The 22,574-nt window shown below is 40.9% G+C and overlaps 1 protein-coding gene across 3 annotated transcripts in view; it reads right to left on the bottom strand.

Moving 5' to 3' along the window:
• Positions 1-916: 916 nt before the first annotated feature.
• DENND1B (DENN domain containing 1B) overlaps positions 917-22,574 on the bottom strand; it is a 164,213-nt gene continuing 142,555 nt past the window's right edge. For 2 of the 3 annotated variants that reach the window (XM_081039324.1, XM_081039323.1), the window contains 3 exons: positions 7,449-7,528; positions 6,306-6,522; positions 917-4,727 (listed from right to left, as the gene is read on the bottom strand). In XM_081039324.1, coding sequence (XP_080895450.1) covers positions 4,179-4,727; positions 6,306-6,522; positions 7,449-7,528 — 846 coding nt within the window. In that variant the 3' untranslated portion in view covers positions 917-4,178. The remainder of the gene's footprint in view (positions 4,728-6,305; positions 6,523-7,448; positions 7,529-22,574) is intronic. The other variant, XM_081039325.1, reaches the window with a different exon arrangement.

The raw sequence follows: 22,574 nt of genomic DNA, 5'->3' as shown, positions 1-22,574 counted from the left end.
ATACACATAATTCCCTATCTTGACCAAATCAAAATATTAACTGGCTTGATGAGAACAATTCTGCCTCTTAAATAAGCTTTAAGAAACAGACACTAACAAATTGCGGGCCTGAGGAAGGTGAGAGATCACTACTGATTGGATTTGTAAAAACTCTTATGTTGAGAAGCGCTTTGGGGTGATGGGGGTGGGAGGAGAATTAGATTTGGGTATTCATTGGACATTCTTAAATTTATATTCTGATTTACAAATATCTACCCAGGGTCAAGGTCTTTTATGCTAAACAAAATGGAATTTGCATTAGAAATTTTATTCATGAAAACAACCTTTTCCTGAAAATCCAGGTTTTCTCGAAGAGAAGGAAGATCTCCTGATTCAGTTTCCTCTTGATAACTTTACTAAAGAAATAATGAATTCAGTAGCAATCCTGGGTCCTGTTATTAGGGCATTAGCAGAGAATGCCGTCAACCATGCAATTTTATCTAAAAAGGGAGGGACTGAGTCTAGAGAATAATGCCATCAAGATAAAGACCTCACAAGTGGATCCCCTCAACGTGCACCCACCCACTCACTGATCCTACACTGAGCCCAGGGGCCCTAAGTACTCAAAGGGGCGCCATCTGTCAGAGGGCCCTGGGCTGCCTGGCTCACAGAAGACGTGGCATCTCCAAGGGCCTCGGAGTCTGTTCTTTAAAAGGAGGCATATCCTCAGAGAGCAGCGTCATCATACACACTTCACGTAAAGACATACACAGTTAATGACGTCCGCGAATGGCACTGTGGTTCCAAACTCAGAACATGCTTTTGATGAAGCAGCTTTAAAAGATGGTACTTGGTGTTAGAATCTTGGGATGATAACATCTAAGCAAAACGTATTATTATTATTATTATTATTATTATTATTATTATTATTGAGATTTGCAATTCCTTTTCCTTTTAATTGGTTCCTTCATAGCAGGGACTGTGTCAATTATTTTAGTTCCCTACATCCCCAGTTAGTGTACCTTGCATATTTCATTTAGGAAATAAATACTTCCTAAATGAATGAGCTATTAATTTTTAATCAGAAAAACAACCATGGTATATTTTGATGCCTTTCTAAAATATGCTAACGTAGTAACCATTAAATATCCCACTTAACAACACTTGCACTTAATGAAACAACTCCTAAATTCACATACTACTCTTCTACCCCAGAAATACCACAGGTAACAACATCTAAGCGCAACAGGTGAACACTCGGGTGGGTTCGGGGAGAACCGTGGCTATTCAGAGACCACAGGAAAGACTCCGTACCAAAGCCAGAAGTCATCCTCATTTATACAATTCTGTTGTAGGAGTTTTCTTTGAAGAAGAAAAAAAAAGAAATTCAAACAGCAGGGGGCTTTAAAACTATTTGGTTTAGTTATTATAGGTAATATGAACAGAGCAGAGAATAGGTAACACTTGTGTTTCTTCCAGAACTCCCCTCACTTTCACTTCTTTCTCCCTTTCTCCACCAGAACACTGGGAGTCTAGCTCAAAGCACACTCTGCATACTCGACATTTTGATGGTTGGAAATACTAATTCTTGCTACCAGTAGTTTGGAGTTTTTCCAAGAATAACAGGTAGAGGTTTTGTTTTTGGTTTAGTTCTTAATGGGGAACATAACAGCTGTTTTCCATGTTCAATAAGGCACAAGTCCAGTTTTACACACCTGACAGAAATGCTACTTGCGACTGGTTGAATATCCTCAACGCAACACAGGATCACGGCCAAACATCTCGTGAGGTGACTGAAGGGCAGGGAACAACTTACTTTTCTAAGGCCGTGATGCTTCTTAAGCAAACGGACTAAAACCCAAATTTTGCTGATGCTACACTCACGATTATCTTATTCTTCAGACTATCAATTCTGGAGGGGGAAAAAAAACCACCTAATTCCAATATCTACATGTTAAAAGGCCGCTTGACATTCTTTTAACAAATTATGAAGGAATATTTGCCGAACAGGTGAACAACCAGAGTGACTGTTTTCCCTTCTCATTTAAAACAGCTCTTCTGATAAATGGACTCCTTTTATTATAAACCTCGATATAGCAAAATGGAATTTCGTAATGAGTATATAAAAACTAAATTAGATAAGAACCTTGAGTCTTACTTTTGTGTTTCAAAAATAAGAACCAAACACTTTTTTCCTTGTTATACACAGAGTCCATTCTTATGAGGAAAACAAGATTTGTCTTCCTTTATAAACATGAATGAATAATAGTCCCAAATGAAACGTATCCATTTAGATTTTAGAATGTAGTTCAAAAAGAAAAAAAATGTAGTCATTTTCTTTAAATTATTTATACTGACCTGAATCAATTATTTTTAAGCAACGTTTTTAACAATCCCCCCTCCAGAATTTGTTTTAAACTGAAAATTAAATTCCTTCAGTAAATATTTTAGGGTACAGTCCTGATGGGGTTCTTGAATGGTTTCTCAAACCCATTTTATAAAATGACAACTTTTAAAACTGAATCATGATTGGGGATGAATAGAGTTTACAGACTGAACAGACTAACAACAAATTATCCATAACATCCCTGTTTATTTTCTGACTACCCGTCAATCTAGCCTCCCCTGAAGCAATCAATGCGTGGTTTCTTCTCAGGTGAATTTCTGAGTTTCACAGTGAGTTTGAGGAAGAAGAGACAAGTCTCCTGTGCAGAATCCCAGCTAATGTATATAGGTCCCCTGCCTGAAAGGAGGGGAGCATAGCGCACAACCCTTAAGTGTGGGCTATGCACTGCTACTCCTCCCAAGACCACAGCACGGGAAGGAAGGCAAAGAGCAACCTGAAAGTGGAGAAACCTGGCGAACTTGACCTCAGCTTGGTTATCAAGGTCAGCATCAACACTCACACGTTATGTGGACAATGTGTACCCTCGAGAGGATGTGATGAAAGTGGCGCTTCTGTAATCGTCCTCCCCGAACCCATAATCCCACTGTAATCATGAGAAAAACATCAGATAAATTCTAACAGTGGGGCATCGTACCCTGTATTTGACAGGCACTCTGCAAAGTGTCATCAATAAGGCAAGTCTGAGCAACGCTCACAGCCGAGAGGCGCCTCAGGAGACGTGCCCAGTGATGCCATGAGGCCTCCTGGATGGGTCCCTGAACAGAAAAGGGCATTCGGGGAAGTCTAAGACTACCAGAGTGGCCGGTAACTGTGACAAATGCACCACACCCATGTAAGGCATCAGCAACGGGAAATTGTGGGCAGGGCCATTCGGCGAACTGTACGTGCCTCACAATGTTCCTATCAACCTCAAACTGGTAAAGGATAAAGTCAGTTCTTTTGAAAGGGAAATCTGAGCTAATATAAAGCATTTAGATTATTAGTTAAGGGAAAAAAGACTGGAACTTTTTTTTATCAGGACAGTTGGTGTGGCATGAGACTTTCTAGGGATGGCTTCCTAGAAAGCGAAGGCATACAGAGGGACTGTGAAAGGGACGTGTCCCGTTTGTAAACAGAAGTCACTAACTTCACATTGTCATTCAGCACTTCATATAGTTCACTGAGTGAAAGGTGAATGTGGACCTTTATACTTTTTGAAAAGCATGGCTGCAGTGTCCACAATGGGAGCTTTCTAACTGAAAAGAAAAAAAAAAGAATTTGTCTTTGATTCAATGAATAGAAAAAGCATTATTGCTCTACTGAACACTTAGAACTTATCTTGTAGAATTTACAAGTAATTCCATAAATTATTTAAGTATGTTTACCATAGGCATAAAATTAAGGCAATTAGTGGGTCAACAGTTTCAGCAGTTCAAGGGTAGTTCTGAGAAGTTTTGATATCTTAATCAGTTCATGCTCAACCAGATTAGTACAGCAGCTACTAGTTATGCGCCAGGGTTACAGAGGCATACTAGTTTAAATGAGTGGCACCAAGCACCAAACACTGGGAAATCATGTGCAATATATACTTTCAACAGACATACAAACTAGTACCTGGTTTAAGAGCACAGTAGAAGAATTAGCTTTATACTTAAAAATCAATGGGTCATATATACCAACGAGTGATGTTCCAAATGAAAAACAATGTTTAGACAGTAGCAAGAGTTGTCATTCCTACACTGATTGTTTACTATATCGATTACATGGAATCTTAAAATGTCTCCACAGAAGCTTGGATGCAAAGGACGAACTCTTAATTGTTGATTGGAGCTTGGTTTCCACTTGTGTTTTCTTCTGAAATGTTTAAGTCTCGTTGGAAGGCAGATGTCATGTGACACAATGACACTACCTCGTGGAGCAGTCCAACACCCTCTGAAGCCTCCTTGGCTTCTTTCCCTTCTTTCTCCCAAGGAACAGAAGAAGATGGACGTCGCCCGAGGCCGGAGATAAGCAGGTCATCTGAAACCGGGCTTAGTGTTTCCTTCTTTTCTGTTGTTCCTTTTTCGGTTTGGGAAACTTCAGTCAAAACTGGCTGGAAATCCAAGCCTGAAGTGGGAGCTGGCTTTTCCACTACTGTTGGCCCGCTCAGGTTGTCAGCACTGAGGGGTCTCTCATTGTTTTCCTCTTTCAGGATAAACAGGGAATCTGTTAAACCACTAGAGGAGACCCGCTTCCTGGGGGACGGAGGAAGGTGTCTGCCGTGGAGAGCACTGTCATCTTGCCCAAGATGCCACTCGGCTTGATCACCGGAACCGCTACCAAGGAGGACCAAGTTATTCTCACTAGGTGCATTGGACTTCTTCTGAAAGCGGAAACGACAAATTCAGAAAAATGTTAATGAAATGATAGCATTACTTTGGCAGTACTTTTCCCCCATTTTGAAATCAGGATCTTTTAATGCTGGGAACTTTAAATTCCTTCCAGAGGAAATACAGCATTGACAGTTAAGTGTGGATACATCCAAATGGCTCTATGTACAGTCTTGAATTGACATGGACGTTAGTTTCCATGTCCTGGCAACTGTCACCTCCAAAATTCAAATAGTTTATGAGTGTTGGCGAGGCTGTGGAGAAAGGGAAAACCTCATGCACTGTTGGTGGGAATGTAAATTGGTGTGGCCACTATGGAAAACAGTGTGGAGATTCCTCAAAAAATTAAAAGAGAATCATCGCGTGGCCCAGCCATCCCAGTCCTGGGTATTTCTCCAAAGGAAATGGAGTCAGTATGTTGAAGACACAGCTGTACCCTGTGTCCACTGCAGCCGAGTCACAACAGTGGAAACGACCTAAGTATCCACCGATGGATGAATGGATAAAGAAACTGTGGTGTTTTCACATGATGGAATATTATTCAGCCTGATAAAGATGAAACTTCTTCCAGTGGAGACAATATAGATAAACATGGAAGACCTGGTAAGGGAGATAAGCTACATGATCTCATTTCTATGTGGAATCTAAAATAGGCTCAACTGAAGAGTAGAATGGGGGTTGTCTGGGGCGGGTGGGGTGGTGGGGGAAATGGGGAGACATTGGTTAAAAGGTACAAAATTGCAGTTATGCAAGAAGAATAATTCTGGAGACCTAACATACAGCATGGAGACTACAGTTCCCAACACTGTACTGTGCACTTGAAATTGGCTAAGAGCGTGGGTCTTACGTGCTCTCACCTCAAAAAAAAAAAAAGAAAGGAGAAGAAAATGGTGGCTATGTGAGGTGATGGATATATTCACTGTTTGATTGTGATCAATTCACCTGTGTACAGATACGAAAACATCACGTTGTACAGCTTACGTATATACCACTTTTGTCATTAGACTTCAATAAAGCTGAAAATAAAGTAAAATAAAAAGGATTGGCCAAAAAAACCAAATAGGCATCTAGAGTATGTAACCAACGCAAGTTCTGGAATTCCCGGCAATTGGAACAGTATGGCCATCTCTCGTAGTTTTAAAGCACGCAGCTCAGTTTGTCTAAAATATTGTTCATCTTTGAGGCAATGCAATAAAAAGTTACTTCAATTAGTACATTTAGTAAAAAAATTTTTGAAGATTCAGGAAAAATAGAAAAAACAAGTGGGAGCATTTCACATTTAAAAAATTCTCCAGAAAAGACAACTATAAATTGGATTGTCAGAAAATATTACTGCTGAACAAAAGAATTTCAATTAATGACAATAACCATAAGAACTGGATAAATAAAAGGGAAAACATGAAAATTTTGTTGTTATAAATAATTCTTAATGATTAATTGTTATATTTTTGAAGTTTTGACACGTAGCTATTAGAGGTTAAAAGCTTCTACAGACTGAGATTACAACATCAGGCAATCGCAGCACAGGTAAGAATGTTCCATTTAACTTTATAATTGGAAAATCAGCTGACCGTAGGTTTGTAATCAATGTCGTCCATTGATCTAAAGAAATCCAAGCTCTTGGCTGCCGCCAGCTTTCCTTGATCTGAGCTGTGTGTGCTCAGTGTATCTAGAATCTCTCCGAGTAAGTCCATTCCCCCGGAGTAAGGAGCCTTTACTCTAGTTTCAACAGAATCGTCACTTTCGTAAAAATAAGCAGAGGCTTCTTCACCATCTTCAGATGACAACCTGCAGGAAAATAAAACATGTACCAGTGGTTACAGAACCACATATGCTGCCTGGAAAGCAACCTCTCTCCACTTCTATGAAAGTGACATTTCAGTGGAACAACAGGAAAATGAACAACTGGTTCATGGCCAAATTCTTTGTAGAGATGTGTGTGCCAATTCAAACACTGGAAATTCTGAGTCTGCATTAAGAACAGACAGAAAGTCTTTGGTAGTTGAGTCAACCTGGACATGGGGCAGGGCTGTCGCACGGTCTAATTTTGTGCGATGTGGGACATTAGTCCTAGAAATAGTAGGTTGAATACTTGGAAAGTTTGCAATAGTCCATGTTCACTGTTTCTATATGGTTTTCCTCTTATTCATTCACTTGTCTTACAGAAGAATGCATGTTTCTTTATACAGACTTAAGGAAGAAAAAGAGAATGTCCATTTGTCATCCCCATATATCTTAAAATTGTTGAGAAATTAAACACATGCTATTATTTCCCTTATTTTATGTTAGAATTAATTTTTAACACTTTGTATTATACTTCGCTCCTCTGCTATCACCGTAGACTTAAGTCCTTCCCCTCCCTGACTGAGTGGCGTCAGCTGGCTACTGCCCCTGTTCCTGCCACTCAACCTGCCTCCTCCCAGTAGGAGGGCAGCAGGTGGCCTGGCTGGGCTTCCATGCCCTCTGCAAGCTCCCTGACATTTCTGCAGACGTCACGGCTTTCCAAGAACAAGATATTTCAGGTCTGTCTGCTTTCCCACCTCAAGATTTATCTCCCATGAGACTCCAGAGAGAATTGGGTGCCTTTCGCTGAAGTACCAACAGTGTAAGCGGCAAAATCTGACCTCTAGGAGTGCACACTGAAAAATCTTTTGGAACCTAAAACTTCCGCCATGAAGCCACTTGCTCCGTAGGACGTCAAACCCATGACTGACCTGCTGGCTCTCTCCATGGCCTCGTCATCGTCATCATACACAGCACCATCGACGCTCTTCAGAGACCTCTGTAAGCGCGCCTACAGACAGGAGTTGACAATAAAGTGGCATTAGTAGTGAAAATGAGTCTCCTAAATTTTAAAGGAACAATTTTATTTGCTAAGGAACCCTTTAAAAGAATACGCCTTCAGGGTTTTCCAGTACCACCCGATAACGTGACAAGCTGGGCAGGACGAGGAGAGGGAATCAGACACGATTTATCGCCACACTTCCTCACACCTGAAAACTACCAAAAACCCAATCACTGGAGTGGACAGGTATGCACCTGGGCACAATCACCCAACCGGTCACTCCCTGTTCGGAATGCTTGACTTACAATCAGTTTGATCCACACTCAAGATAGAGAAAAGCAGCAGCTTATTTAACAAAAGCATCGCCAGCTTCCGAGTGCATAGCAGCCCAGATCCCCTCTGCGTCACTGCTTCTGGTAGACTGGGGCTTGGGGACAGTGCTTCCAGGGGGATAAAGGATCCTTGCCACCACATCCAGAACCCACAATACTGGGCAAAAGACTTGGTCACAGTCGTGTAAACAGAGTCTTTCTGGGTAACTGGTAGCAAAGAAGCTTAGACTGCAGACCACGTACAGTGAGTTCTTCAGAGAGCTGCCCACAGCCGATCAGAACACACCTTTATCTGGACTCACAGCCCACACATGAGCCAGGGCTGGAAACGTGTCACTAACCTAGACAGAAACTGACATGGAAATGACTAAGAACGAGAAAAGCAATCTCAACACCCACAATAAAGATAACAAATAATCACATGTTTAATCCAACTGACTAAGCTTTAGGGAGGGAGTGCACATCTTCCCGTCTTTCTAACTGAAACGAGAGTAAACAGGCCAGTGCTAGCAGAGTGCCTGGTGTGTATTGTACGCATTCGGAGAAAAGTGTCCTTCTGTCTCAGACCTGGATAGAAATCTCACAGTAAGAGGTGTACAATGGGAAAGTTTCTGAGGGTCAAGAAACGCTTTCATCATAAATTATTATCTACAACTCCCTGAAATAAGCACCAAGTGGGTCATAAACTGGCCTATATGTGGGAACGGATGCATTTTGTAAGAGAGAGATTATGAAATAAATTGAGAGATACAGCCACAAGCAGAAACATAGTAAAGAAATTGAGACAAAGGGGAAAATAAGGTGATTTCCAGGAAAAACAACTTTATACCTTTTCAAAGTTCTGCTAAACGATGTGGCATAGTGTGGACCTGAAAATCCGCTGACGTCACAGGTAAGCCTGCCTCCCGCCGCCTGTGTATTTGCTTTGTGCTGTTATTTAAGCTTTTCTTTTCTGTATTTTGAAATGCGTGTAGCTTTTCCCATATATTTTTGTGAAAAGGGAGGGGGGAAAGACTTTTTCTTTTCCTCCTGATCAGAGTACTAATAATAGCCAGCTTTCTTTAATTTACTCCCACCAGAAACAAAATTGTCACACTGTTTTTTTTTTGCTATCTCCACTATTTAGAAAGAGTGAACAGGCTGTAACGACATTTTCTGGGTGTCCATAAACTTAGCCAACAGCCTCTTCTAATTATAAAATTCAAGCTTTTCAAATTCTGATATTTTAAAACATGATTAACGTTTTAGGAAATAAGGTATCACAGTTAATAATTAACTCACAAGAAAAAAAGTTCCATATTTTAAATCCTTGGCATAACAACTGATTTTTACAATCTCAGGCAAAATCCTTTGGTCTGTGATTGGTTTGATGGATATTGACTAGCAATCCAATCCAACTTGGAGGTTAATAAATGCACTTAAGTAACACCATATTTCGGTAGATAAAACTCATAAAAATGCACATGTGCTGTTTCGGCCAAATGAAATACAAACATCTCAATCAACTATCAAAACATCTCACAATATACATGAAATAAAAAAACACAACTGAAATTCATCAAGAGGATGTCTCTCCATCTGTCAAATCATCATCACACCATTTGATTTTTAAAACCTAAATATGCATTTGTCAGAATATACCTCACTGTGTTACTTTTCTAAAAACCTCGTATCTGGTCATTTTATTGCTTTGATTAAAAGCATTGTTTTCCTTTAAGATAAAGGTCAGAGGTCTTGGCATTAAGGAGACTCCCACCCAAACCCGGGCAAGACCCAGCTTTTTGTTTTGACTTCCTGTTTTTCTCCGCACGTCCGACTGGCCACCCCCAGTCCTCTTGCCACAGTAAATGTCCTGTACGCCCTGAACACAGGCTCCCTCTTTCAGAATTTCCCTTCTCCTTCTCTTCTAGTGGAAAACTCCCACCTTCCCTTCAGTGTTTGATTCAAACGTCTCCTGTGTGAAGCTTCCAGAGGGTCCTCCTCTGCTGGTGAGCGTCTTCCATGTTTGGCAAACACTGTGGCCAGCACTGGCTGCTGTGCGCTGACCACACTGCATATTCGCCAAGGGCTCTGCCTATGCCCTTCCTGCCTGCGCTCTCTCCACATGTGGTCCACACCACGTGTGAAGCTAGAGGTCTGCACCGTGCAGAGCCCTGACGCTGACTTGTGGAGGACCAACAGCCTTGCAAACGCTTCTTGTCCACAGATGCACAAGTCGGTTCTGTCCCGTGGACATGCAGTGACTCTGGTGTGCGTACTGGTGGTTTGGGGACCTGTGAGCATGTACATTTCAGTGCTCCTGATGGTCAAGGTGTATGTTCTTTGGATTATCCTGTGTCAGTTTTTTATAATTCACTGGTTCCCTCATTGGCTGATGAGCCAAATAAAATAAGGGCGTTATAATCTTAGCCTTTTCTATAAAACTATGCTTTAAAGTAGGCAGCTAATGTTTGCGGAATAACTGAGAACCTCCACAGAAAGTAGGTAGTTTCTGTTGAGCATCTAAATGAATTGAAAACTCCTACGAGAATGCACGATGCAGATAATGCTAACGGCAGACCCTGCTGACTGACGCGTCATCAGTGTGCAAGAGCGGTCATTCATTCGGTCACTCAGCAGAGGTACAGAAATGCCTGCTGTGTGCCAGGCACTGAGCCACGTGTTCGGGGGGAACGATGACCGAGGACAGGGCCCTTTGCCCTCATGGAGGTGATGTTCTAGTAAATGAAACATGGATGAAATTGAATAATCATAAACTCAGCATACAGTTAGGATTGCAGCAACGTGCCCGAGACTCGGATTGCTCTGAGGAGTCTGACCTAATCCGAGGGGTCACGGGGAGGAAGCCCTTCCCTGAAGACGTGCAGGTGGCTCTGAAGGGTTAGTAGGTATTAAGTAGGTGATGGCAAGAAGGAACAAAACGTGCCGAGGCCCTGTGCTGGGGACGCTGGGGCAGAGCCCATGGAGTGACAGACGGCTGCGGGCGCACGTGGGTTAGAACCTGCATTGAGGCCCAGGGTTCCTGGAGTCCGCTCACCTTGCAGTTACTCCTTTGACCACTAGAGGGAAGGTGTACACTAAGGAGACGAAGGGCTGGAGGGTCCGAGGAAGTGGGGGAGGGTCGGAGACCAGCAGGCACGAGTGGAGATGAGACAGCGGTGGGAGCTGCAGGCCTGACAGTGGACAGCAACAGAAAGCCTTTTCTTCTTTCCTTCAACAAATATTTGAGCACCCACTGAAAAGTGTCTCTGCGTATTCCTTGAAAGTAAGGTAGCAGCCACATAAAAAGTCTGGTAGTCTCTTCATTCCACAAACATCCATTAAACAGCTCCTCTGTGCATGATGCATGCGAGCTGTGGGGCATCCGAAAGGAAATGATGAAAAAATACCCGGTGAAACTGACGACGGACTGGATACAATAAAGGAGCTATAAATGGACACTTACTCCTCATGACATGAAAGTACTTGAAGCCAAACTGTTTGATAATAGATGAAAACTTATGTAAATGACTATTGCTACCGATCCTGACTGATGCCCAATAGTAATATTCCTAAAAAGTAGGTTCCGGCACCAGACCAACAATATTAACAATGCAGAACTGCAATTCCATACCATAAATAATGGTAGTTCTGGGCTCGAATAAGGACGTTTAGAAGCTGCTGCAGCTACAGCATTACCGATGGTCACCTCGCTAGTAACCAGGTGCAAATTAGGAAATAACGATCAGCACTTGTAGCTCTCTTGGGAGCCAACACTACATACATGTACACACACACACACACACACACACACGACATCTTTTCGATGCAAAAGGCATCATAAGAAACAAAAGAAGCAGAGTTTTGTAGAGTTTTACATCCTTCTATATAAAGAACTAAAAGCAAGGCGGGAACTGGATGTCACACATCCTCCATCAGCCTCTACTAGACTCTAAACATATAATTGTGAAGTAAAGATTTGGAAATGTAAAGCACACATCTAGAACATGTGACAATTCACGTAATTTTGCAGGTAAGCGCTGTTTAGCCAGGGGTGCTTACTAAGCATCTGAAAGAAAACTAAATTAATACAAAGGAACGGTTATCAGTGTGGAACGAAATTTATTAAGAGAAGATACCCTATTAGAGAAGTTCAAGCTACAGCCAAACGTTGACTGAAACCAAGAAAATGGGCTGGTAAACACGAGAAGGAAAAGCATTTCATAGGAAGGAAAAACCATAGCGAACCTCACCAAGAGAGTGAAGAGGCAAAACCCGCGTCACAAACCATCGAACTCTATGTCTGAAGAGGCTGCAGGAAGTAAGTTTGGTTTAGCTACAACGAGCAAAGATAAATGTTTCCTTTCTTTTCACTGTGATGTTTGTAGAGAGCGTATCAGACGGTGGAACAGTGACAATGTTCCCCAGGCGCGAGGAGCCTGCTGTTCTAGCAGTCACCATTTTTGTCACTAGATGGCAGACAGATACTAAGATGGCAAAATGCTGGGTACTTTTAAATTCAAAAGGGGGTTGGGGGTGGGGAAAATAAGGGATACAAGCTGAGGAATGGGAAAATACAAGTTTTTAGAATTAATAAAATTAAGATGCAATAGATGAATGTTTTAAAAGTAGGTACTCTGTGCTACTGTGCCCATTTTCGAGTTGAAGTAACTGAGGCCCTCAGTAACTAAGGACTGTAGACTTTTGCTTACTCAAAGTCTACAGCAAATCCCTGAGCTTATAGCCTAGGACAACATATATATATATATATATATATATATATATAAATATATATACCTGCATGAACTATATGAGAATAAATTAAAGAAACGTGGCTATACAGAATCATAATGGCAATACCTTAAAAATACATGGCAGTTTACAATTTGGAAAAGAGCTTTAAAAGCACGTGTATTGTCGTTTTTATCAGTGGGAACTGAAGCACACGTTAGGTGACCAACTCATGAGTGATTTGGTTTAGTCTGTTGGAGATTTTATAGATAATACTTTATTTCAGTAAGTACCTACCACACATTTTGGTGAACAGTTTCCTTATTTTACATGTTAGGGAACCAAAACGTCAACAAAGTGAAGTGTCTGGGGCAACGCTAGACAATTAGTGACAGAGCTAGGGCACTAAGCCAGGCATTCCGACTCCCTGGCTAGGACTCTTCGTCACAATTACACTAAATAAGGAAGTCCCAAGAGACTCCCACAGAATAAATGTCTGAGAATTAACCTGAGAAAAATTTTCTTAGAACGGCCAGGTTTTATCCCATTTTTAAAGCAGGTGGAGGTTACGGACGGATCAAGAGTGCTCACGTGCCAAGGAGGTGGGACGGCAGGGTGAAGAGACCGGAGACGAAGGCACGTTTGCAGAGGTACCGAGAATAGGCCCCCCTGTCAGGGCAAACGAGGGCCTGGAGGATGAAGCACACCGTGTTCGCTGAAGTCTGATGGGCTCCACTGATGAAGGGTGTCATCAGGAGACCAGGAAAGGAGATTTTACAGAAGCATCAAAAGTCGACTTCTGAGCAGGACAGCGCTGGGTGGGGCTAGTTCAGGAGGGCAGGCTCTGGAGAGGGCCACACACGTCCATCCGAGGACCCTTTACCAACTCCCCCAGGGCACGGCGATCTCGTCGTATTGTCAGCGTTACTCAGTGTGTTCCCGCCACTCAGCTGTCACCCGACAGGGGCTCTCAGAAAGTCGTGTTTCATTGGAAGTGCACGCCTGTCTTACCGAGTCCTTGAGACCAAGGACTATCTTTTAATTCATTTGCTTCTAATTCCACTTCCATTGGGAATGCACAAAGCAGCAAAAGAATGGTAACTCCCATCCCAACAATGAGAAAAGGATGGATAATCTGAAAAACCAAACCATATTTTTTCTTGAGGCTATCAGACAGCCGAGTTGTGAGGCAACCAAGTCAACTGAATTCCATGGAGTTCCACGCCCCTCCAATAAGAGATAAGGGGCAGGATCTACTCGACCGTAGAAAGTAAGAGGAGCTAAGCACTGGCATAGAAGCCAGGGAGGCAATCTGCTCAAATGCAATCGTCTGGGAGACCAGTACGGACTGACATGTCCGTCTGCAGTAGCCGGCCATCTCAAAGACAAGGAGAGTTTGCACTCACAGGCTCTTTCCCACAGACACAAGCCTATCGTTTCATTCGCTGCATCAGGCAACTGCACCAGCCAGTGCTACAGAGAAAGACTGGGGACAAGATGGGGACTGAGAAGAGGGACAATATGCACAAGCAGATGAGATGACAGGCCTGCAGGAGGTGATGGCTGCTGCAGAAGACAGGCACAGAGCCCCACTTACTTTTTAAGAACGTTTATATACAACAAAAGCCTTAAGCTGCTGCCGATGGTCAGCAAACCCAATACCAAAAGGAGGAATGTGGAAGCAAAAATTCTCTAGTTTAGGGAGGAACAGGATCCTACCTTGACACTGAGCAGAAGTCTGCCACCACCGGGGAGGGGCAGGTGGCCATCCATGGGGAAGTGGGGGTGCGGGGGCGGTGTTGGGAAAGCTCTACCCTGCGATGACTGAAACCGGAGCAGAGCACAGAAATCCCGTAAGGCTACGACCAAGTAGCCAACAACAGAAGTGCCAGGGAAGCTGGGGGAGGGGCAACAACATTGAGAGAGACCCCCGCTGCAGCTCAGGGGTACAGGGCCTGCTGATGGCTGAGGGTGAAGGAGGAACACTGAGAAAGACCTTCTAGCACCTCCACTAGAAGCACTCCACTCTCACAACAAGATAATAGCGGTGCCCTGCAGGTGACGATATCAGTGACAAAACCCAAGCCAGTTCAGCCTGTGATAGGCTCAACCTCTTGTGCTAACAGCATTACAGAAGAAGAGCCGTGGGCTAAACTACTGTTTAACTTATTCTGTGCTGCTTTCCTACACATGGGGTCCAGCCCTCAAAGACTACCAGACATAAAGTCAGGTAAGAAAAAAAAAATCAAAAGATGGACAATATACATAAACAGAGAGGGAATCCATTCAAAAGAGTCAAGTTGAACAATAGAAATAAAAAGAAAACATGATATAAGAAAGGAAGAATTCTTTTGATGGGCTTATCAGCAGACTGAAGAAAAAACTGGTGAACTTCAAAACAGGTCAATAGGAATTATCCAAACTGGTGTTTCTATACACCACCAATGAACAATCAGGAAAAGGAGTAAAGAAAACAATCTCGTTTACAACAGCATCAAAAGCAATAAAATTCGTACTTAGAAATAAATTTAACCAAGGAAGTGCAAGACCTATACAACAAAAACTGTAGCACACTGATGAAAGAAATTGAAGAAGACACAAATAAATGGAAAGATATCTGTGTTCGTGGATTCAAAGACTTAAGATTGTGAAAATTTCTATCCTATCCAAAGCCATCAATTGATTCAATGCAATCCCTATTAATATTCCAATGGCATTTTTCACAGAACTAGGAAAAAAAGAAAAAGTAAAACAGAGCAGTGCATCCAAGAGCTGAAGGTACTACTGGCCTAATTCATTCTGCTCCCCAACACATGGGGCATTCATTCAATTTCTGTGGAGGTTGCTGTCGTAGCTGACAGGATAGAAATAATAACTAATATTTATTCAACTTCTAGTGAGTGTTGGAAGGACCGATTCTATCAGTACGTAACTAATCTCCACAACAACTCTGGGGATGGAGGACACAACTGTCATCGTTTTATAGATGTGCAGGCTGAGAGGTTTAGAGAGGAAAAGAAAGTTGCTCAAGTTCAAATACCATGCAAGTGGCCCAGCTGGTGATCCTGGCCCAGTTTGTTATATTCCAAAGTTTAAGACTGTTACACTCCCTCCTGCGGTCTTTCTATTTAATGGTGGGGGTGATGTTAGAATTGAAAAGAGTAAGTACAAAGGTCAATGAAGGAAAGTCTTTCTGAATTTGTAAATGATGGTCCTTAGAGAGGTACGAGGAGGTGAATAGTCTTGAAAGCAGATCTAGCACACAGTAGTGTTCAGAGGAGGTAAAGGACCTTGAAATTCGTAAAACAGCACACAGTAGATATCAGGTAGTTTGGGTTGACAGACTCTCCGTTTGGTCCACGTTGCAGCATTAACTTTATTGATGAAAGCTCATTTTCATTAACATTAAGGAGGGGACTATCCTAGAATTAAAGTACTCTCCTTATTAGATTTTAGAGACAGAATATTTGAAATCAGGACTGATCCCTTCATGGAGCCCTTTACTCATGTTGGGAAATTTCCTTTAGGTAGCTCAGACTTCCTTGAAGGAGTTTAGTTTGGCAAAATACTGTATCAAAATCACCCTAGAAACACAGGACTTTAGACTTCATTTCTCCACTGTGGAGCAGACTGTATGAAAACCTATCAAACGGCCATTCTCACAGACTCACTGCACGGAGTCGGCGGGTGGAAAGAAGGCCACGTACTTGCAGGTCTCGCTCTTCACCTATGTTTATATGCAATATAGCTGTGAATTGTGAATATGTTTGGGCCAACTTTTAATGACTGTTAATGAAATTACGTTAGATATAAACATTTAAGATATTAATACACTGTTTCATTATTTTCTCTCTTCTTTAATATTCGATAAAGCAAATTTTGACAAAGTGCTCACAGCAACTTTTCAGTGCTGAGATTATTGGTCAGCATTCATACAAGAAGTTGCGTAAGACCATTAAAATATTATTCTCAAAGCCAAATAAATAAATGAGTAATCCTTTGATAAATGGCAAACTACTTGCAATTTCACTTTTGCTGACAGGGTTTCGACATTTCAACATTTACAAAGATTTCTTACTATATAACGAGTCCACTGTATTTTCAGTAAATCATAGAATTTGGTTCTTTTCACTACTGATGTAATGATGACTTCCCCAGCTGGGATAAACAATTAAAAAGTCCGCACTGATTAACAGAACCATATTATTTCCAAACACGTTAATAAACTATGTTTGCAAAAGCTACATAACTTAGGAGGAAAATATCTGATTTGTAAAATAATTACAGCTGGGTTTTATTTTTCAGATAGCCATTTAATAAGCATAAATATGCGTGTACATGTGGCGAGAGTCTTAAATGGTTTCGGGTTGAATGCGGCAAGAATCTTTGAACAGAAATTGCAATTATATTTTGGTTTCCAAAGCGTTACCTTACAAATGTCAGAGGCACTGATAAAGGCAAGGAGGAAATCGACTTCTGTGAAATTACCAGTATTATACTCAAATGTTAGGAAAAAAACAGTAAAAGCACACGGGAGGGCTGCCCACAGAGCAGTCCTGTTCTGTAACTGGCATGGGATACCGCTGACTTCTGAGAGGTATTTACGTATTATTCTAATATCCTCTGTTCTTTATCAGGAAATACAATAATGTGTAGTAGATATAAATCCAGTTCAAATGATAATAAGATTCTATCACACTCTGGCAGTTAGGTATCAATCGGTATTCCTGGCAATTCCTCTCTTAAGGAACACTAATTGGCAGCAGCAGTAACCCTTGCAAAGAGAAGACGCTTTCCCTTCCATCAACACGGACACTGCTCTCTGACCAACCCTAAAAGCAGTTCTGTACATAAAACAGGAAGAAAAAAATTGTCATTTCTGTATCCCAGGATGCCTGCAAGAAAAATAAGAATTTATCTATAAAAATTGGGTACTATGGGAATAGAGAGAGCTGTTGTTAATTTCGCCCAAAGCCTCTGAAATAATTAAAGAGGTAACCGGGAAAAACTCTCACAAGGTCAAACAGAACAGTAACTAGTGAGGAAAAATATTAGTGACGTGATTACTGATGTAAAGTCTAGAATGGTAATATCCATTATATTTACTAAATGGAAAAACTGAGCATTTTTGTTTTTATTTCAAGACTTTGTAATAAATGACAATAAATTGTGGCATTAAATTTATTATTAATTTATTATTAAATTGTGGCAATAAATTTCAAGAGTAAAGTTATAACATTAAAAAGGTACATTTTAACCTAAAAATATCTCATAATATGTAGTGAACATGTTCACATAAGTGAGACTCTATCTTCCATTACGTCTTTTTAACATACTTGATATTATTCAGCAGAGCTAAACATTTTTAAACTGAAGTCAGTTACTGAAAGGAAGAGTTGGTTTGAATTATTTCTTTGAAAGAATACTATTCTTGAATAATTTATGATAATATAAATGTCTCAATGTGTATTCTATTGTGTTTCTAAAAAAGACTACTCTGAAAGGTAAATTTTATAATTATAAATTTTTTCTTGTGAAAGTTTTATATAATGCCCACTAGAGGGCATCCTTGTAACCCATAACTGAATTTTGGGGGTGGGGGGTTGCAGGGCACAGATTGAACTATAATCATATTTGACATGTTGGAAATTAATATTATTTCAACAGAAAAACAGAGAAAAAAACAACGTCCTTTAAAATTAACAATATGATACCCATATTTTTCAAACTGGGCTTAAGAGATCAACTTTAAAAATTAGTGAAATTGGGACAGAGAGTTAAAATGTGTTTTCATTTAGGCAGTATTTTTTGTGGGCGTCTTTTAATAGAAACATATTCGCCTAAAACATTTCCAAAAAATTTTTTTTCATTTGAAACTCTAATAGATTTCCTTATCACTTTAATTCAACATTTTAGCTTGATCATAATAACAGTATTTTCAATTCTGAGCCAAATTAAACAAAGTGCTAAATATAAAAAATGAAGCATTTTTTGCTTATCGTGATTTGGTTAAACTTATTTTTGTTTTTTTCTAAAATTTATATTAAGTATTCTTTCCTGTTATCGGGGCCTCTTCCTTCATACACACGTTTCTCCTGCCTCCCTCCAGGTCACAATGATCTTTCTCGAGATTTTCAATCACTTTTTTCTTTGTCAGAAAAAGCGAGTGGCTACTTCCCTCCGCAAACAAATGACTATTCCATTTCTTTCTTGGCCAATAAAGTAAAGCCATTCAATAGACTATTCTTCCAAAGATTCCCAACAAGTGTGCCATTTTCTGAAATCCATTATGTCACCTGAGCAAGAAACACTAGCCACTGAATTCCAATGAAGAAAAGTGGGTCATAAACACAATACTACAATCCATGCCCTACCAGGTGTGAACACACCACCACTCATTATGTTTAGGGACTGGGTCATTTATAGAACCTAAGTTTTTATCTTTCTTATACATTTCACAGAAAATTAATTTCATTGGCAGCATTTTAAAATATGGCATCTAGTATATGTAAAATGTAAACCATTTGATTGCTGATATGTTTTAAGACATGCTTATATACTGGGATTTAAGTCCCCATTCAACCACAATGTGGCTTTGAAATAACTTACTTGCAAGTCTCTACATGCCAAAAAAGCATATATAACTTCTAGGGATATCCTTTAAAGATGAAATTACATTACTCATCAATTACAAAATGAGCTCACTGCTCTTGTGCTGTATTCCACAAATCCATTAGGATGATTTATAACCAATAAATACATAAGGATTCAAAAATACAGCCAAGTTCCATTTGAAGTGTGCATATGATTACCTTACATAATGGATAAAAAATGGAAAATAACATAGACCATATTTTATGGTGTAAACATCTTCCTTACTTATGCATTCAAAAGAGACCTATACCTCAAACTACTAGTCTCTATGTGAATATACTTTAAAAATAGAAGAAATGACCGCGAATTTACTAGTCCTTGGTCTTATTAGTAGGAATTCTGCCTGTTAAACATATTTGTCTTTGTAAACACCGTATGTGGGCTCAAGCCTTGACTACATTCCAAGTGTGGGCATTCACCAACAGGGCACTGCTCCCTATCACGTCACAAGCGGAAAAATAACCTCCCATTCACATTTTCTCATGCGGCTTTCACATAATTAGATACACTGAAAAGAAGTCTGAGTGGGTTGCTATTGGTCCCAGACACGAAACAGTTAAGAGTGCTGTGTGCCAGGGTTTTAATAAGGCTCAGGGACGAAAAACTTCAGACTCCACCTCACTAGATTCTCCTGCTCAGGGCCATCCATCTGTTAACACTGACTGGTAATCCAGCTAAGCTCCCCCTGCAGGTTCCCAGCCTCAGGGGTGTGCGTGTGTGTGTGAGTGAGTGTGTGTGTGTGTGTGTGTGTGTGTGTGTGTGAGAGATGCAGACACCCAGGTACACACATTACAGTTATTACTAGAATAAGGATGGCTAATATGATTCCATACGGAGCAGTATCTTAGATTCCTATCAATTGTACCTGTTATTTAAAGGAATTTTTCATTCTTAGAACTTCCAGTAGATTTTCACAAGTACATCTTAGATGACAGACCTAGTCTAAACATGGTTCACCAAGTCTACAGTATTTTGTTCTAAAACAGAGCTGATGCAAGAAGGCAGGCACACCGCCAAGATGAAAACTGTGCTGCCCCGTGGCCAGCGGCATATTCCCCCTGGGCCCAAGCGGCCCTGTTTTCAATAAACCAGAGGAGGAGGCTTGCTTCCCTGGAGTCCTGTTAGGCTGGGCTGCTGCTGGAACTGTCATCTTCACATAAAAGGGAGAGGGGCTGGGTGTTACAAATGGGGAGCCTAATTGGGAGATCTTCATGGCTGTACCCTTGACATTTATTTAAGCCTCATCAACACAACAGGAAATAACCATACTAATTAGCAGACTGACACACAAATTGCTATTTGTTGGGGAATAGGTGTGGATTCACTAGTCCAAAGACAAGCTAAGTCATGGCACACAGGCTTAAAGCAACAGACATTTTGCTATTTGTTCTTTTTTATAGTACCCAGATTATGAAACTTTTGTTTCACTTTAAGGATTGTGTTCTAAGGTGATGTCTGCTGCTACTCTTTTTAATTTTTAAAAAACTACCTCACTCCCATGTAAAAGCAAAGGCAACAGCTAGGAAACCAGGCTGTCTTCAAGAGGGATTAAGAAACCTGAGTATTGCAAACAGTAGATCCGGCCAGTAAAGAAAACTGAATGTCTGCTCCTGACCCAGGAACCTCGTCTCCACCAGGCGCCTCCACCAGGTGTAAATTCTCCGAACACTGAATTCACCTGAGGCTCCACAATCCTGGCTGCATTTCCTGCCATGCTGTCACCTCCTGAACACCTGATTGTTTTAAATCTGTGTGTATGAATCATGGGAGCTGTGCTTTTCTCTTCTTGAAACTGCTAATCAAGGGAACAGGCCTTTGCTTCCTACACGCTTACTTTCTCTCTGCCTGAAATCTTAATCTAAATTAAATGACACTAATGTTTGATTTCTAAGATGACAATTTATTTTTGGAAATAGGTAGAATATAAACAAACAAACATTAGTCTCTGACGTATTTATTGCTATCTAGTTTCTGTCTTTAATCACATTTATTCCTAGAAATGCCTACATATTTAATAGAAAATCTTAATGTGCTCACACCCTAATATTATACTGGGAGAGACAGGAGTAAGAAGGCACATTTACTTCCCATGAAAACCTAGTCACCAGGGTAAATATAGCCAAAATGCTCCAATAGTAAGGCAGCAAGTAGCTGGCAAAAGTTTTTAAGATGTTAAAGCTTGAGACAGATAGGAATTGAACATTCTAGAAATAGGAGAAAAATTGAGAAATTGATCGCAAATCCATCAATAGTCTACCAGTTAATAAATGTTTTCCAGTTAACAGTGGTAGCCAGAAAAGGTTTCTGCACTTGTGGAATAATTATTTTACTGAAAGGCTTACTTCGGTTCAGACAGCCAGCATTCCCTGCCAATATGCTGCAATTCAGCAATACTGACATTTGAAAATGTAAGCTGAATAAATGGGTAAGCCATAGAGAAGGCATACAGTATGTTATAAAAGAGTCTCATGAAGGCAGAGATTTTCCCAGAATACCTAGAATAGCACCCAAGGCGGAGCAGGTGCCGGACGGCTGAATGACTGGCTTTCTCTGCATGGGCCGGGTTCCTGTGCAGTCTTGTGGCCCTGCCCATTCCCAAACACACCTGCAAGCACGTTAGGGCCACATCCCTGCAGACCCCGCAGCGTCTGCCCCTCCAGCAGCACTGAGCAGGACCCGTGGGCTCTCGTCCACTCTGTCACTAACTCGTCCTCAGACGTAGGTAAGTGATGTGACCATCTGGCCATCAGCTTCCTCATCTGGGAACTTTGTGACTGTAATAAACGAAGTTGTGCAACTGCTTCCAGTTCTATAATTTTGTAACTACAGTCCACTCACGAGATCTTTTTAAAAGTGAGTTTCCTTGGGCCATTTAAAACATGATTTGGCGTATACAAATGTTGCTTCATTAAAACCTTCAGACACATACTTATGATGCAAAATCAGAGACACATCTAGCTATAATTCTGAACACTCTCCTACTTTAGGACAATATTTTTAAACAACATCAGCAAATAAGCAGAGGTTTTAAATATTTATAGCAAATAAAATATCTAACTTTAGAAAAAGGGAGCATTTATTACTTCATATTTGAATTTCTACAGAGTATTTTGATGGTCAAAGTCCCATGTATGAGTTTCATTTTATTTTTGTCATCACCAAACTCTTCCGCACTCTATGGCAATCGCCTGTTTAATTCTCTCACCCCTCACTGGACTGTGAGCTCTGTGAGACATGACTTAAAAGCGTGTGGAGGTGATGTCTGGATATAACCTCAGTCCCTCAGAGGCCACCTACTCATCTCCTGGGCCAGAACTGTACATTTTCTTAATAGGTGATAAAAATTAATGGGAATAGGG

Source organism: Rhinolophus hipposideros (assembly GCF_964194185.1).
Source record: "Rhinolophus hipposideros genome assembly, chromosome: 26".
NCBI lineage: Eukaryota > Metazoa > Chordata > Mammalia > Chiroptera > Rhinolophidae > Rhinolophus > Rhinolophus hipposideros.
This window is presented reverse-complemented; position numbering and strand designations above follow the sequence as displayed.